Source organism: Petromyzon marinus, chromosome 12, assembly GCF_048934315.1.
Source record: "Petromyzon marinus isolate PM22_M1 ecotype Great Lakes invasive population chromosome 12, UKy_Petmar_22M1.pri1.0, whole genome shotgun sequence".
NCBI lineage: Eukaryota > Metazoa > Chordata > Hyperoartia > Petromyzontiformes > Petromyzontidae > Petromyzon > Petromyzon marinus.
The window spans coordinates 5,313,699-5,328,752 of record NC_133678.1 but is presented as its reverse complement, the minus strand read 5'-3'; the positions used below and the strand labels follow the sequence as shown (position 1 = coordinate 5,328,752).

General features: G+C 44.4%; 1 protein-coding gene across 7 annotated transcripts in view; it reads right to left on the bottom strand.

The window, feature by feature from the left end:
* VPS13B (vacuolar protein sorting 13 homolog B) overlaps window positions 1-15,054 on the bottom strand; it is a 305,573-nt gene that overhangs the window by 211,976 nt on the left and 78,543 nt on the right. For all 7 annotated transcript variants that reach the window (XM_076066534.1, XM_076066535.1, XM_076066538.1 and 4 more), the window contains exon 17: window positions 10,396-10,574. In XM_076066534.1, coding sequence (XP_075922649.1) covers window positions 10,396-10,574 — 179 coding nt within the window. The remainder of the gene's footprint in view (window positions 1-10,395; window positions 10,575-15,054) is intronic.

Below are 15,054 nucleotides of genomic sequence, written 5' to 3'. Positions count from 1 at the left end.
CATTGAGGGAAAAAAGTATTTGATCCCCTGCTGATTTTGTATGTTTGCCCACTGACAAAGAAATGATCAGTCTATAATTTTAATGGTAGGTTTATTTGGTTTTGGCCATGGTGAAGAGTTTGGAATCTGATTGATTGATTGCTTTTGTGGACAGGTGTCTTATACAGATAACAAGCTGAGATTAGGAGCACTCCCTTTAAGAGTGTGCTCCTAATCTCAGCTCGTTACCTGTATAAAAGACACCTGGGAGCCAGAAATCTTTCTGATTGAGGGGGTCAAATACTTATTTCCCTCATTAAAATGCAAATCAATTTATAACATTTTTGACATGCGTTTTTCTGGATTTTTTTGTTGTTATTCTGTCTCTCACTGTTCAAATAAACCTACCATTAAAATTATAGACTGATAAATTCTTTGTCAGTGGGCAAACGTACAAAATCAGCAGGGGATCAAATACTTTTTTTCCCTCACTGTAGAACATAGACGAAGGTTTCTTCCAGGATGAACAACAACAACCCTGGTCCACTCGGGACCCGGCTTATATTATCTGTGGCGTGGCCGACTCCGCCCTTGGCCACGTCCACCTTCCAGAATCCTCGGGAAGGATCTGGGTCTGACTCACGTGACCACCCCTAGCCCCCACTTGGGGCCCCTTTGTAGACTTAACTGCTCACGTGTCCTCCCGGGTAAACCAGAGTGCCATGGCCTCGAGTGACCTCATCCCTCGGCCGGCACCCACACACGGCACTGCACGCCAAGTGTGGTGCCATCTAGTGCTATCATTCAGCGCTCACCGGGCCCCTCTAGGGCCGGTACTACACCCACACCCCTGTGGTATCCGCGACGTCGCTACTTGCACGCCGTGCCCATCTCGGGCCGGCACCGCACCCAGCATGTTGACATCCAGCGATGTCACTACACAAGTACAAGTAACAAAGCCACTCAACGCATTCGTCAATATCCCACCGTGGCCTTTCAATAGAAAAAGCAAATAATGCCCGACTTCTTGGGCAATGGCCCTTCTTCGAAGCACACAGAGAAGGCCAAAGAGATGAATTTGCCTCTCGTGTCGTTGCCTAAAACGTCGCCTATTATTTACTTTTTATTTTAAATGCGGTGATGCCAACAAATAAGTTGGTTTGTTTAGCCGCTTGTACTGTTTGTTATTACTCCTCCAGCAATAATTGAAATTGTACAGCAAACTTGCTGTACATTACGGTACTATGTTTTTATCATAATTATCTCTCGCATCATTTTGCAGCCGTTTTTTTGTACACAACAACGAGTTGTTCGATCACATCCCGGAGTTAATTTCCATCCGTCGGTATTGTGACGACGCTTTCAGCGAACCTGAGATCGTTAACACTGTCACCATTTACCTTCATTCCTTTTTTTCGCCACAAAAACCGCGATGGCCTTATGTAGGTTTTTTTTTTTTAAACCTGCTCGTAACTGAATCACCCGGAATGCGCCTGGCGTCATCAGATCTTGGAAACTAAGCGGGGCTGAGCCTGTATAGCGCTTAGATGGGCGGCCAACATGCATAAAAAGCAGGTGTCATGGCTAGTGTGGCTCATGTGGGGTGACATTTGTTCAGTGCAGAACCAATCAACCATTGTACTCTACTATGCTCCCACGTCTATGTTTCTATATTCTCCGACTTCACCATCCTGCACTGACCAGTGCGATGCAGTACGGTCAAGTAGCCCCCCCCCCCGCCGCTCACCCCCATGGCCAGCGAGGACGTGGGGAGGAGGGCTTCCGTCATCCTCGCAGCGCGTGGACAAAAAAGGGGGCTCCCTCCAAGCACGCGCAACGAACGCGTGAGTGACGCGGTCAATAAAGTGGCTTTTTTTCGATTTAAAGCTTTACGTGACTGCAAGGATTCATGGTTCTTTCGGTAAAGTCACGTAGAATGAGAATAAAATAATAAATTGATAAAATAAAATAACACAATAAAATTCTCACGACGTTTCGGCCACAACACAAGCAGCCTTCATCAGGTGAAGGGACGAGACTGTCTGGAGGACAGCGCTGGAGGACAGTCTCGTCCCTTCACCTGATGAAGGCCGCTTGTGTTGTGGCCGAAACGTCGTGAGAATTTTATTGTGTTATTTTATCAATTTATTATTTTATTCTCATTCTACGTGACTTTACCGAAATAACCAAAGAAGAAAAAGTGGTTTTAAAGCTTTCGTGACTGCAAGGATTCATCTTCTTTGGTTCTTTCGGTAAAGTCACGTAGAATGAGAATAAAATAAAAAAAAATTGATAAAATAAAATAACACAATAATATTCTCACGACGTTTCGGCCACAACACATGAAGGCCGCTTGCGTTGTGGCCGAAACGTCGTGAGAATTTTTTATTGCGTTATTTTATTTGATCGATTTATTACTATTTTATTCTCATTCCACGTGACTTTACCGAAAGAACCAAAGAAGAAGAAGAAAAAGTGGCTTTTGAGCGCAGAAACAGCGCAAGCGCCGCTGCGTGCTGGGGAGGAGTGCACCTGCCACGCCAGCCCCGTGCCACCGCAAGGCAAAGGTCCCACGTCGCGCCCCCCACGTCCCACGTCGCGCCCCCCACGTCCCACGTCGCGCCCCCCACGTCCCACGTCGCGCCCCCCACGTCCCACGTCGCGCCCCCCACGTCCCACGTCGCGCCCCCCACGTCCCACGTCGCGCCCCCCACGTCCCTGGGCATCTGGTGGGCCCAGCATGAAGCACGGAGAGTGTTTCCATCGGCGTTTCTGATGCACAACGTAGGGCTTTAATTTATGGGTTGCTTTTCTTTTTATACCGACGTAATTAAATATCACGTAATGGTATCAAACGAACGGAACGTTCGCTTTCGAGCCCGCATGCCAGTTACGCTCAAAGCAAAGTCATTCTTTGTGCATGCGGGAGGGAGGGAGGTGGGGGGGCGAGTGGGGAGGGTGGGAGGGGGTGGGTGGGGGCAGGTTTCATAATGTTTACTAAATTAAGGATGGATTTAAGATGTGAAAGTTAAGTCAATGTTAATTTAGATGTTTTTTTTGCCAAAACTATGAATTGACATTCAATGTTGGGCTTCATAGGGATACCTCATTCATTCCCTCATATCAGCTGAATATGAGACTTTTACAATCTGCAATCGTGGTTGATTTCAGTATATTAACATAATTTTGTTAATGACGTAATCGACATAAAAAAATCAATAATGCTCACTGTGTCTAATATGTACATTAGGTACGTTTAATCAACAGAAGTGGTGGAATTCGTGATTTATATCATCATACTACGAAGAAATAAAATCTCTTCCTTGACATTGCTGGATAGCTGCTGGCTGGGCTCCTCTCCACCCAACAATACGTTTATCGTTCGTGGCTGCGGGCCGTTTCCACCAAAATGACGAAATAAGTTTTTAAGACATACAAGCGATAGCGACAATGCAGGGGTGGGCGTAACGAATGCAGAAGACTGACACGGTTAATTTAAAATCGCTCTCGCTTTTCAATTTGTGCTCTCGTTAACTAGCTTTTTTGCCCAAGGACGGGTGTATACTGCAGTAAATCTGAAATCTTCAATAGAGAAATTGCTCAGCTCATGATTATTAACGAGGGGGGTTGCCCCATGTGGAGTGACGTCACCCGATAATGGTTATTGTGGAGGGGTGCGGCAGGTGGAGTGACGTCACCCGCTCATGATTATTAATGAGAGGAGGGGTACGGTATGTGGAGTGCGCGACCTTCTTGCGCGTTAGTGTAAATTTCCACGTGTGCATGAATATTAATGAAGGGCGGGGGGGCTCTTTTGCAGTGACGTCACGCACGGATGTAGCACCGTGCTGCTTAGATTTATTTTTTACCGTCACTTTCTGTAAAGGCACGTCATATTTGAAGCGACTTTGCGAAATAAATTGTTTAATTCAGCTCGACCTTCTGCGTTAGTGTAAAAATCCACCCATTCATGAATATTAAATAGGGAGGGTGGGCCTCATGTGGAGTGACGTCACGCGGAGGGGGGTGGGCCTCATTTTAAGTGACGTCACGCGCGGGACATTCTTGGCTCATTATAGTAGTAATTTGATTAACTTTTTCAATAAAAAAACGTTAAATTTTAAGCAAATTTGCGTACAAATTTTTATTTCCGCTTGACCTTCTTCTGGAGGGGGTGTAAAAGACCGGGAGCAAGTGGAGGGCTTCACCATTCTGGCAAATTGCCCGATGATGCTGGATGTAATTACCAGCGAAACGTCGTACTATTTTTTTTTATAATTATGTTAAATCACTCTTCAACACACCGGTGGGCTAAAGTAGTGAACTACATATTTGTCTTTTGAAAACGTGACACATTTTTTATACTGTTTGGCAGTGTCGGGTGGTGGAGGGTTACGACACATTTATAAATAACGCGATCTAACCCAAAAACGTTTATTATGAATAATATTGGTCGTGAAAACCTACGTTTTAAACTAAAAAATACACCCGCTAATGATTATTAATGACAGGGGGGCGGGGCATCTTTTGCAGTGATGTCATGTACGGATGTAGCAGTGTGCTGCGTATATTTATTTTTTACCGTCACTTTCTGTAAAAAAACGTCATATTTGAAGCGACTTCAAGTACAATATTTTTTCATTCAGCTCGACCTTCTGCGTTAGTGTAAAAATCCACCCACATTTTATTGTTTCCCTTCTACATGACTTTACCGAAAGAACCAAGAATATGAATCCCTGCAGTCACGAAGGCTTTAAATCAAAAATTATTGGCTTATTATAGTAGTAATGTAAATGTTTTGCCAACATATTCTTCAAATCATAGAAAATAAAAAAAAATAAACTCACGATACATATTCTTGATTCTTTCGGTAAAGTCACGCAGAAGGGAAACAATAAAATAATAAAAATATAAAACTTTACCGAAAGACCCAAGAATATTAATCCCTGCAGTCACGAAAGCTTTAAATCACAATACATATTATCTCAGCATATTTAGTTAAAAAAGCGGATTACTTTTAGTACAGATTACTTTTGGTTACACTTGTAAAGGCAATGCCCGGAACTGGTGGACTCAAACATATGGCACGGTGCAGCATGCTTAACTAATTACGTTAAAAAGCGAATTTCATAAAAGCACCAATTTATCTCAAAACTTGCGCTGATACCTTCGGCGGAATCAACACGGCCCGGCTTCAAAACGGAATACTTCAAAAATCCAGTCGCCGTAACTTACCACCTCGTACCCGAGCTCTCCAACCAAGCCATCGCGACAACATACTAACGTGAAAGCCGCGTGTCCTTCGACAGGAGAATCGAGCGCTATTCCACAAATAACAACCGCCATTCGCCACTGAGTGGCGGTGACGTCACCACGACGCTTGTGCCAGGCTATGTGCACCTTGAGGCCACGTGAAGTGTCGAAAGCCCGCTGGCAGGAGGTCACGGGGCAGACCCAGGTGCCACGGGTCGATTGACTGAGACAACTGGCTGATGCACCACCTGTGCCCCCTACTATGCCAACTTGCTGTGCTTTAGCCACCCGGCGCTCCGCTCTTTGTTGTGAGCGTCGCTTCTCCGCCCTCCGTTGTTGTTGGAGGGCGACTGCCTCTAACTGCCCAGTAGCGTCCTTCACGAGCCTCCTCCAGAGGCCGATCTTGACACCGCTGGTACCAGTCATCGGCAAGTCCACTCAGCTCCACGTCCTCCTGTACCACATCACTCCATCTCTTCTCTAGCCCGTGCCGCGCCCGTTTAGCCCCCTCGATCCGGCCGAACAAAATATGTTTAGGCATGCGGTGGCTGGGCATGCGGGCTACATGACCCAGCTAACGCAGCCTTGCCTGCCGGGGGAGCTCACCGATGGGACCTTGCCCAGATCTTTCAAGGATCTGTGAGCTCCTCACACAATCCAGCCTGGTTAAACCCAGGATGGATCGTAGGCAGGCCAGCCTAAATGTTTGTAACCGACGAAGATGTTCGATTGGGGGGGGGGTCCACGTTTCGCAAGCATAGAGAACACACACACTCCTGTTCAGTGTTAAAGCAACACTTGAGCCTTCCGCATACCACGAGCTCTGAACGACGTGGGGAGATCTATCCCAGGCGGTCGCAATGGCAACGATATTGTCAGTTACGCTATTCCCGGCGCAAACTACATCCCAAGCTGAAGGTACCTGCCAATTTGTTTTGCTGATGTTTTCTGGGTTCATGTATCGGGCACTGTTGCGTGCTGCGGGAAGGCATGTGCCCATTTATGAAGGAACACGGCCCAAGCATTTGCCCAGACAAATTTAGAAACGTGCTTGCGTGAAAATATGAGTAAACAGCTCCGATAGCCGTAATCGTTTCTAAAATGTAACACATCTGCTGTAAAGTTTGAGGGTTTCCACTCTTTATCGTCTAAGCAGGGGCCCAATATTTACGGCATTCTTGCGAAAGGCCTGCCACCTGAGCGAGGCCAACGCCACGGAGGCAGGCGAGCGCGCCTTTGTAGACGAGCCAAGGGGCATAAATCCGCCGTCGTAATAAACGCACAATTTTCAGTTCCGCTGGTAAATGTGTCAATACCGCCTTGTTTCCCAAAGAGCCCCAAAATGATTTTCACATGTCTGGCTCTGCTAGCGCACATGCGCCCACCCGTGTGACATTTTACGGACACTTGCCCGAGGCAGTAAAAGTCCTGCAGGGCTCCCGATCACCTTTAAAGAGGTTTTTTATTTTTTTTCGTGACAACTGCGCGGGCTGGAATAGTGTGGTTGGCGGATGACAGTCCGCAAACCAGGCCCAACACCTGCACTACACTATCCCCAACAACACCCGCAAACGACACCACGCGTCAAAGAGGAATGATGATGATTATTTTTTTTTCCACCCTTAACATCCACAAAACGCTGTCAGAAATATTCCGCGGGCACGCGCGCGAGCGCTTCCACGCCGCTGTTCAGTTACCGGGGACAAATGAAGGTTGACGTATTAAGAGAGCATAACATTTATGGGCATTTAATAAAGGGTAAGAGATTCCACTGCGACCATGTGTAAACTGCAGTTATGATCAAAATTATCCTCTCAAGGGCCACGTCACAATTTCTGCGGAGTTACTAAATCATGCCGTGTAACGTTAAAGTTTTACCCGGTTTTAAAAAAAAAACCCCACAGGCACATGGGTTTTCCAGAGGTTTCGACACAGGTGCAGCTTTTGAAGTGTATAAAGACCCTGTGCAGAGTCTGTGCTTCAAATTACTTTATTGCAATTTTATGTTGCAAAGAAAAGTATTAAATTCCTTGAAAGTGCCCATACTGTTTTAACCTGCTGCAAAAAACAGAACTTGCATTTTTCTCCAAAATTGCAGCATCCATCTTAGGGTTGAGGTTTAACACTATTAACTGCGGGCCTCGCAGAGTGTAAAATGTAAACATATGGGACAGTGAATGAACCATTAATCATTGTTATTGCAAAGTCCTGAAAATCTTTTCATGAAAAAAAAAATGTTCTTCGTTACATTTACAGTGTGCGTGTTATTTGAATCTTTTCCAGATATATAATCTGTAGTTACGTTATACAATTTAAAAAAAAACAGAGAAATGAACAGACGTTAAAATATAAATCAAATTTGTTTTCAACAGAAGATGTAAAATATTCATTAGAGGAGGAAATGATATTCTACCAATTTTAATGTCCTGAGTGTAAGGTAACACTAATTTTATAGTTTTTTTAATGTAATTTTCTCGTGAAAAATTGGCCCAGCCAGGTATTCATAATCGAAAAAGAAAGTGAAACTTCAGCAGGTATGAGTAACGTAAAATATGAATAGGCGCACGTAACATTTTTTTCTCTCCCAACTATGAGAACATAATTGTCTGTCCATTAAATGTCAAACAATAACATAACCGAGTATAACATTGCAACTCAAGTGTATTGTTCGCATTCAATTGTCTACTGTGAATTGGCATGCGGTTACAGTTCAGTTCCATGTTCTGTTCAGTCCTCGATGTCTTTCCTTCATTAACTTTACCAGCCGCTGCCAACACGCATTTCAATTAACTACACAGAGCACCACCTGGCTAGTGTAATGTTAGACACACAGCTAGGATATACACACTCACACACACTTTGAAGTTAAATCAACATACGCCAATGCAACTGAGAAATATGAAGGTGCTTGTTCGAAAATGGCATGGTCTTTATTTATCTCTGTTCTGACTGGCTGCTCTGTTGAATATGACGACGAATAATTTGTGCACTGTTTTAACAAAAATATGTACAGCCCTTTGCCAATCCAGTGCTCGATGGTCTCCTCATGCCGTGTAAGTTAGGAGGGTTTCCAGGCTGGTCAGTGCGAGTAGGTGAAGGTGAGAGGGGCTTCCAAGGACACGTTCAGATTTGACTCACCACTGATGTCAGCCACGGCCGGGTATTAAACTCAGGTCACCGGGTTCATGGAGCAGTGCGCTAACCACTGCCCCACCGCTCCCTGCTCAAAACGTATTCGTACCTCAAAGTGCATTCTAGCCTGGCACAAGCGCTGTGGTGACATCACCGTCATTTCGCCGTGAACGGAGGCTGTTGAGGTTGTTGTACCCATAATTAAATAACATTAAATACACGTAGAATACATCCGTGAACAGCAAATGATTTAATTTGCTTACTCGGCGTGTATCTCCGTGCGATCACTCGTGATGCGTGAACACCACAACATCGCCGCACCTTGAGATTCGTTTTTCGGAGTGTTCCTGCTTTGGAGGGTTGTTTCATTTTGACTCGCCGTGCACGCGAGAGAGCAGAAGCGCACGGAGAAAAGCCACACATTCAGAGGGTTCAAAACCACCACAACTCACGCGGTTCAACGACCTACATGCTGCACTGCCGACTGTCCTGAGCGCGACTCAAAAGAGGATTTCTCGCCGACATTACCACGGTGTGGTTATGAAAAAGCCCCGCCTTGAACGTTGCCAATTCACGAGCAAGGTGCACAATGGTCGTGTTATGGTGCAGCGATCAAAGTCAATGAAATAAACCCGTGAAGCGTGTGAGAATTTGTTATTTAAAAAATAATGCAAATGACTTCAAGCTTCTATGCTAATGTTACGCTTTGGCCACGGGAGCGAACCAAATAAAAAAAGGAGACTACAATAAGTGAGAATTTTTTTTACAAATGAGATGGAACAAATTAAATAAAAAAAGTACCATTACTTAAGTTGAAGTGTGACCCTGAATCGTGACAAATCATCAAAATTGCCGAGGGGGTGAATGTTGCAGGCCTAATAAATGTAGCGATTTCACTGGATTCAACCTGTAACTATTCCCTTCCCCTGCGATTGAATGAATTACCACAAATTAGAGTAACGGGTCGACTTAAGAATCTGCGTTTTTCACTACTGCAGTGAACCCATTGCATGAACCCACTGCATACAAGGTCTACCAAGGGAAAATAATAAGATTTTCACGCGATGTAAACGTCCTGAGATCAAGAATGAATGATAAACAGACACGTTTGTTTTATATTCTAAGAGGGAAGAAAAATCACGCATACACATGGCTTCTGTAATGGTCTCCAACATGCATTTGCCCTCGGAAGTATTTGGTACAATCAATGATGGCATCACGTTTCAGAGCCGAACAACGGCACGACGTCGCAACATGACGTCACCTTTCAAAGCCGAACAACGGCACGACGTCGCAACATGACGTCACGCTCCAAAGCCGAACAACGGCACGACGTCGCAACATGACGTCACCTTTCAAAGCCGAACAACAGCACGACGTCGCAACATGACGTCACCTTTCAAAGCCGAACAACAGCACGACGTCGCAACATGACTTCACGTTCCAAAGCCGAACAACGGCACGACGTCGCAACATGACGTCACCTTTCAAAGCCGAACAACGGCACGACGTCGCAACATGACGTCACCTTTCAGAGCCGAACAACGGCACGACGTCGCAACATGACTTCACGTTCCAAAGCCGAACAACGACACGACGTCGCAACACGACTGCACACGTGGCAATGACATCAGCAGGAGAGGAGTGCACTTCATTTCAGCACAGATCAATGTGACTGGCCTTCTATCGCGCAAGTCACTTGGGAATTATCCTGCCTCCCCACAAAGATGGTCACCGCATCGTGCTTTTTCAGATGCGCTTCTGCGCCTGTCTGGAACGCTCTTCCTCCTTCTGATGCTAAAAAGCCACTGGAGCAATCATCTATATTTAAAAAAAAAACATTTCTTTAGAGTGGCTTCTTTGTTTAGTTTGTTTTTCATCCCCCGCACCTCCGATGAGCGCGGTTGGCTACGCACGGCGCGACAGAACTTCAACGTACACACGTACATTACACAGACGGACGGAGCTAATGCCTTGACGACTGCTAAATGGCGTGACAAAAAAAATAAAAGAGACGACGCGTGTACATACGTGCGTGAGCGAAGGCGTCGTGAAGGAGCGTCTCTTCCGCCGCTCCTCGGGCTGCCCCTTCCGGGCTCCAGCTGTGTGCGATGGCCTCGAGCAGACGCGTCTGGGCTCGCGTGGCCCTCAGCGACAGACTGGGCAGCTCAAAGATGCCCTCTGTCACAGGCAGCATGACCTTCTTGGCCCTGCCAAAGAAAAAAATACATTCGCTGATTCTCTGCAGAGCCAAATAGCCGGCCTTTAATGAAGAGCTCCGTCTGTAGAAAGGTTGTAACGTGCGTATATTTTTTTCCTCCTTAAAAAGATTCATTTAAAAATTCCTGTAATTTCGTTTTTTTTTTCTACTGATTATTGCGAAAACATCTCTAGAAATTTAGCCGTAAAAATAGAGCGGCTTAACTTTGTTGCATGAATAATGAACGTGGTTGAATAAACATTGTTCTCAGCTTGCCCGTAGCCAATGCTTGATACGGACGGAATATATATGAAAATTACTCTTTGCTTTGTTTGCACTTTCAGCTTGAGAAATATTATCAAGCTAGTGAAACAATCTCTAATAGCACATCGTCAATCCAGTACACTTCGCCATATGAAATAGATTTACAATAAAGGGATTTTTAAATATATATGAAATGTGGTTTCTGACGATGCATGTCCACAGGCTACACGCATCTGCTTGAAATATGCAGCAGATGAAAATGGCTTAAAGCCTTGCCATGTACTTTTAAACATCGTTAATTCTGCGTCCTCTCACCAGATTTTGTCAACAATGGTAAGTACCCACGATGCATCAAGTGCCGTCAACATTACCTCAGTATATTTTCAACAAGGCAGAGTATATTTTCTGTCACATAACACCTGTAATGATGATATTGTCCTTAAAAAACTGACCTCTTGCACCAAATATAATTTCAAGATAATTCAAGATGTCCTAGTCATACATTATTATCATCAATCTCCTGGCAAAGGTGAATGGGTTTTTCTTTTATTAAATGTTTAAATTTAAGCGGGCAAAGTGTGCAATTAAATTATCATCTTATGTTTAAGAATTGTGTGGACTACGCAGTGCTCGATGCAGCAGGCACATGGCTCGGAATGTTCTAACTGGGTCACTTTCGCAAATGAGACTGTCCTGGTCACTCTTTTCACATTTACACCTGGTCAAACAAATCAACTTGAACTTTGCATCGATGTAGTTTGGGTTCATATTTTTAGCTCTTTCGGTAAAGTCACGTTGAAGGGAAACAATAAAATTATAAAATATATAAAACAATACAAATTATCACGACGTTTCGACCATAACACAAACGGTCGTCATCAGGTGTGAAAAGCAACGGCAACAAAACATTTGAAAGAAGTGATGACGACCGTTTGTGTTATGGTCGAAACGTCGTGAGGATTTTTATTGTTTTATATATTTTATTATTTTATTGTTTCCCTTCAACGTGACTTTACCGAAAGAGCTAAGAATATGAATTAATGCAGTCACGAAAGCTTTAAATCAAAAATGTAGTTTGGGTTGTTAAGGCACCAAACACTACTGTCTTCCCATGTGAGCGTCTGTTAAATTTACTCAAGGAGGCTGCAGTCATTGTTGATGTTTTCTTAAAATAATATTCCACTTTGGCCACAAGCTTCAGATAAATAATGCATGACCATGTATCGGAGAATGGCCTCTTCATCAACACTTGAAGCATGCAATTTATATGCCCGAAAGAGTGTTTGGCATAAGCAATCAAACAAATATATTTTTTCTATTCTCAGAGCCGTAATCAACTCCAATTAAGAGATAAACCCAAACCAAATATCGTGATTTTTTTTGTGGGTTGCTGGCATCTGTGGCATGTTCCAGAATGTTAACTCACTACACTCAGGAACCTGGTTTAATCACAGATGCTTGCCTGGACTAGAACCCAGATTTCTCAGAGGTGCTGGCTCAGCGACCTTCACGGAAGCACGAGTCCTCAGAGCCACCCAGCCACCTAGGCTGGGAGGTCCTCCTGCCTTGTGCTGTCCATGCGAAGCATGACCTCACCCATTAAAACCAGGGACCAAGTTTCCATCCCACATGGTCATCCGCTGCCTGTGGGCCTCTTTCTGCTCAATCGCAATGCACAAACAAACCACAGCCAATCCAAATATCAACCCCGATTCCCACCACAGCGAACAACAAGCTGATGCCATGTAAAACGTGCCAAAGCTTGGTTACTGCAGCATAGGAAAGAGACACCACTAAAGCAGCATCTGCGACTCCCAATCTTTTTTTTTATTCCAAATTACAGCCGATAAAACGCACGTAATTTATGGAAAGGAAAACAATCGACAAAACGGTGCTTACAATTTGCTGAAACTCACTGCAATATAATTTGGCCACTTGGGCAAGCTTGGCAGCCCACGGGCCAAGGGATGAGTGCCGTGTTATAAGCTTAAATTATAAGGAGTCACTTGCCGAATAATACATGTTTTCTCAGCTGGAATTAAAACTTAAAGTGATGAATGGTTTTTAGTGGAGAATGGGTCAAGTCCAATTCGAATGTTTGCTGTACAAGAAAAATGATAAAATAACGGACTACCTTGAAAGATGCAACTGATATCCGGTGTACGACTTTCTACTACACGAGCAGACTTCCTATGAACCTTAGTTCCGTATTTTATTACCAACTTTTTACTCTCTCTGGTCCTATTATATTAACCGTGATTAATGGTCATATAAATACACAAGCGCACTCTCTTCCATAACGGAAAGCAGATTACATCGGCAAATTGCCCATCCACAACACTATCCATACACATCTGACGGAATCCTCTCCACGTTTATAAAAGAGCACAAAAGTTCCTGAAACACTGACGTGCACATCGAGTGGGGTCATTCGTTTTGTCCATCCAACCGAAACCGCTTACTCCTCCTTTTCGACCTTCCCTGCAAAACTGCAGCTGGAGTCATGTATAGAGCCGCGGTGAATATATTTTGACGCCAACGACTGAACAGATCCGTACGCACAATGGTAAACGCTTTCCAAAATTAAAAAACGCGTGTAAAGCCGTAATTACAAACATCAGTTGTACATTTCAACTTCGTCAGTTTAAAAACCTTTTTTTAACAACTGTACCTCCGAACGTTATTACAGGATGATGTGGGTACAGTGGTTTATGACGGAATTCCGTACCGGCACTTCTCAGAACACCAGAGATTCATATGGGCCACTTTCAGAACGATTTAACCTAAAGCAACACTGTTTTTTGGGGGGGGGGAAACGGCAACAAAAATTAGCTGCACGACTAAATAGGTTTTAATGCAGGCCTTCTATGGTTACATTTTGACCGCTGGGAAAATATGGAAAAGTGTAATTCTTCCTTCATAAAATAATGTACAATATGGTAAAAACATGTTTTAAGAGCTACCCAATAAGGTTCTGCAGTTGTTATATGTTATATGTTCACGAGTTTGTTATGTGTTATTATGTGTTATATATGTTATATGTTCACGAGTTTGAGGTAAGCAAAGGCCACTTTCTACCAACTTTCGTGTCAGGCGCTTAAAAAAATGTACATAAAAAATTAGATTTGAAAAAGATATGATGTCATATTTGAATTCAACACAGCCAACACGGTGTCGCCAATTATTTTGTTTTATTTGGACGCAGCACTCTTAAAAACATCCAGAAACAAACTTTCATAGGCCTATGCTCAAATATGTTAAATGTGCTCCCGACAAAATGTACGGGATCCAAAATAAAATAAAAAAATACAAATATTATTTGTTTTCAAAATATTCTTATCAATATATTGGTTATATTTGTGCCAAGTTTCACTTTGATAGTGTTTAGGGAACATAATCCCGCACCTCCGAGAAGCACGGTTGGCTATGTATGGTGCGAAAGAAGTTCAACATACATGCATACATGTGTAGTGACTGACTCAGAGATACTAGGAGTAGGAGGCACTCTATTTATTAACAGCCTTCACAGTCCACACAAAGCAACTACAGCTCCCTGTCAGGACAGCTGGCAGACTGCCTAACTGACGACGCCGAGAAGGTGAAGACGGAGACTCCAGCAGCACGACGAGGGGATCCCGCTCCAGGCGACAGCCCCGAGCTCCCGCTCGGGGTCCCCTTTTATCCTCCCAGCGTGGCCTCGCTTCGCCCCGGCCACGCCCCCCCTTTCTAGAACCTACTAGCAGGTTCCCGCGCTTCCCCCACGTGCCCCCTCTGTAACCTTTCCCCTACAACCCTCTCTCTGGTTTATCACGTGACCTGCTGTCAGACAGGGCTGCTGCAACTGCAGATCCCCTTCTCTGCCAGCAACCAGCTCTATGCTACGCAGTGTCCAATTCTATGCCACTACACATGCATACATTAACTTTACATCAGTCGCCCCGCCAGTCGCTCACTCACTCACTCATGGCCGTCTATATCACAGCGAGGCAAGCGGAAACTCGTACACTGTTGTCTCATTGGCCTGCTGTGACTGCCGTCTAAAGTGATATGGCCACAACTGACTCTTTTTGATGTGGCCGTGTGACATGCAAGGCACGATGGGGAGGACAGATGCTATGGCCACAATCGCGCCTTTCAATGTCGATAAAAATCACTTCTTACTTGCGGTAACATCGCTGATATTCGTTACCCTGGACTGCGTGCAATTTTTCCATCTAATTAGTTTC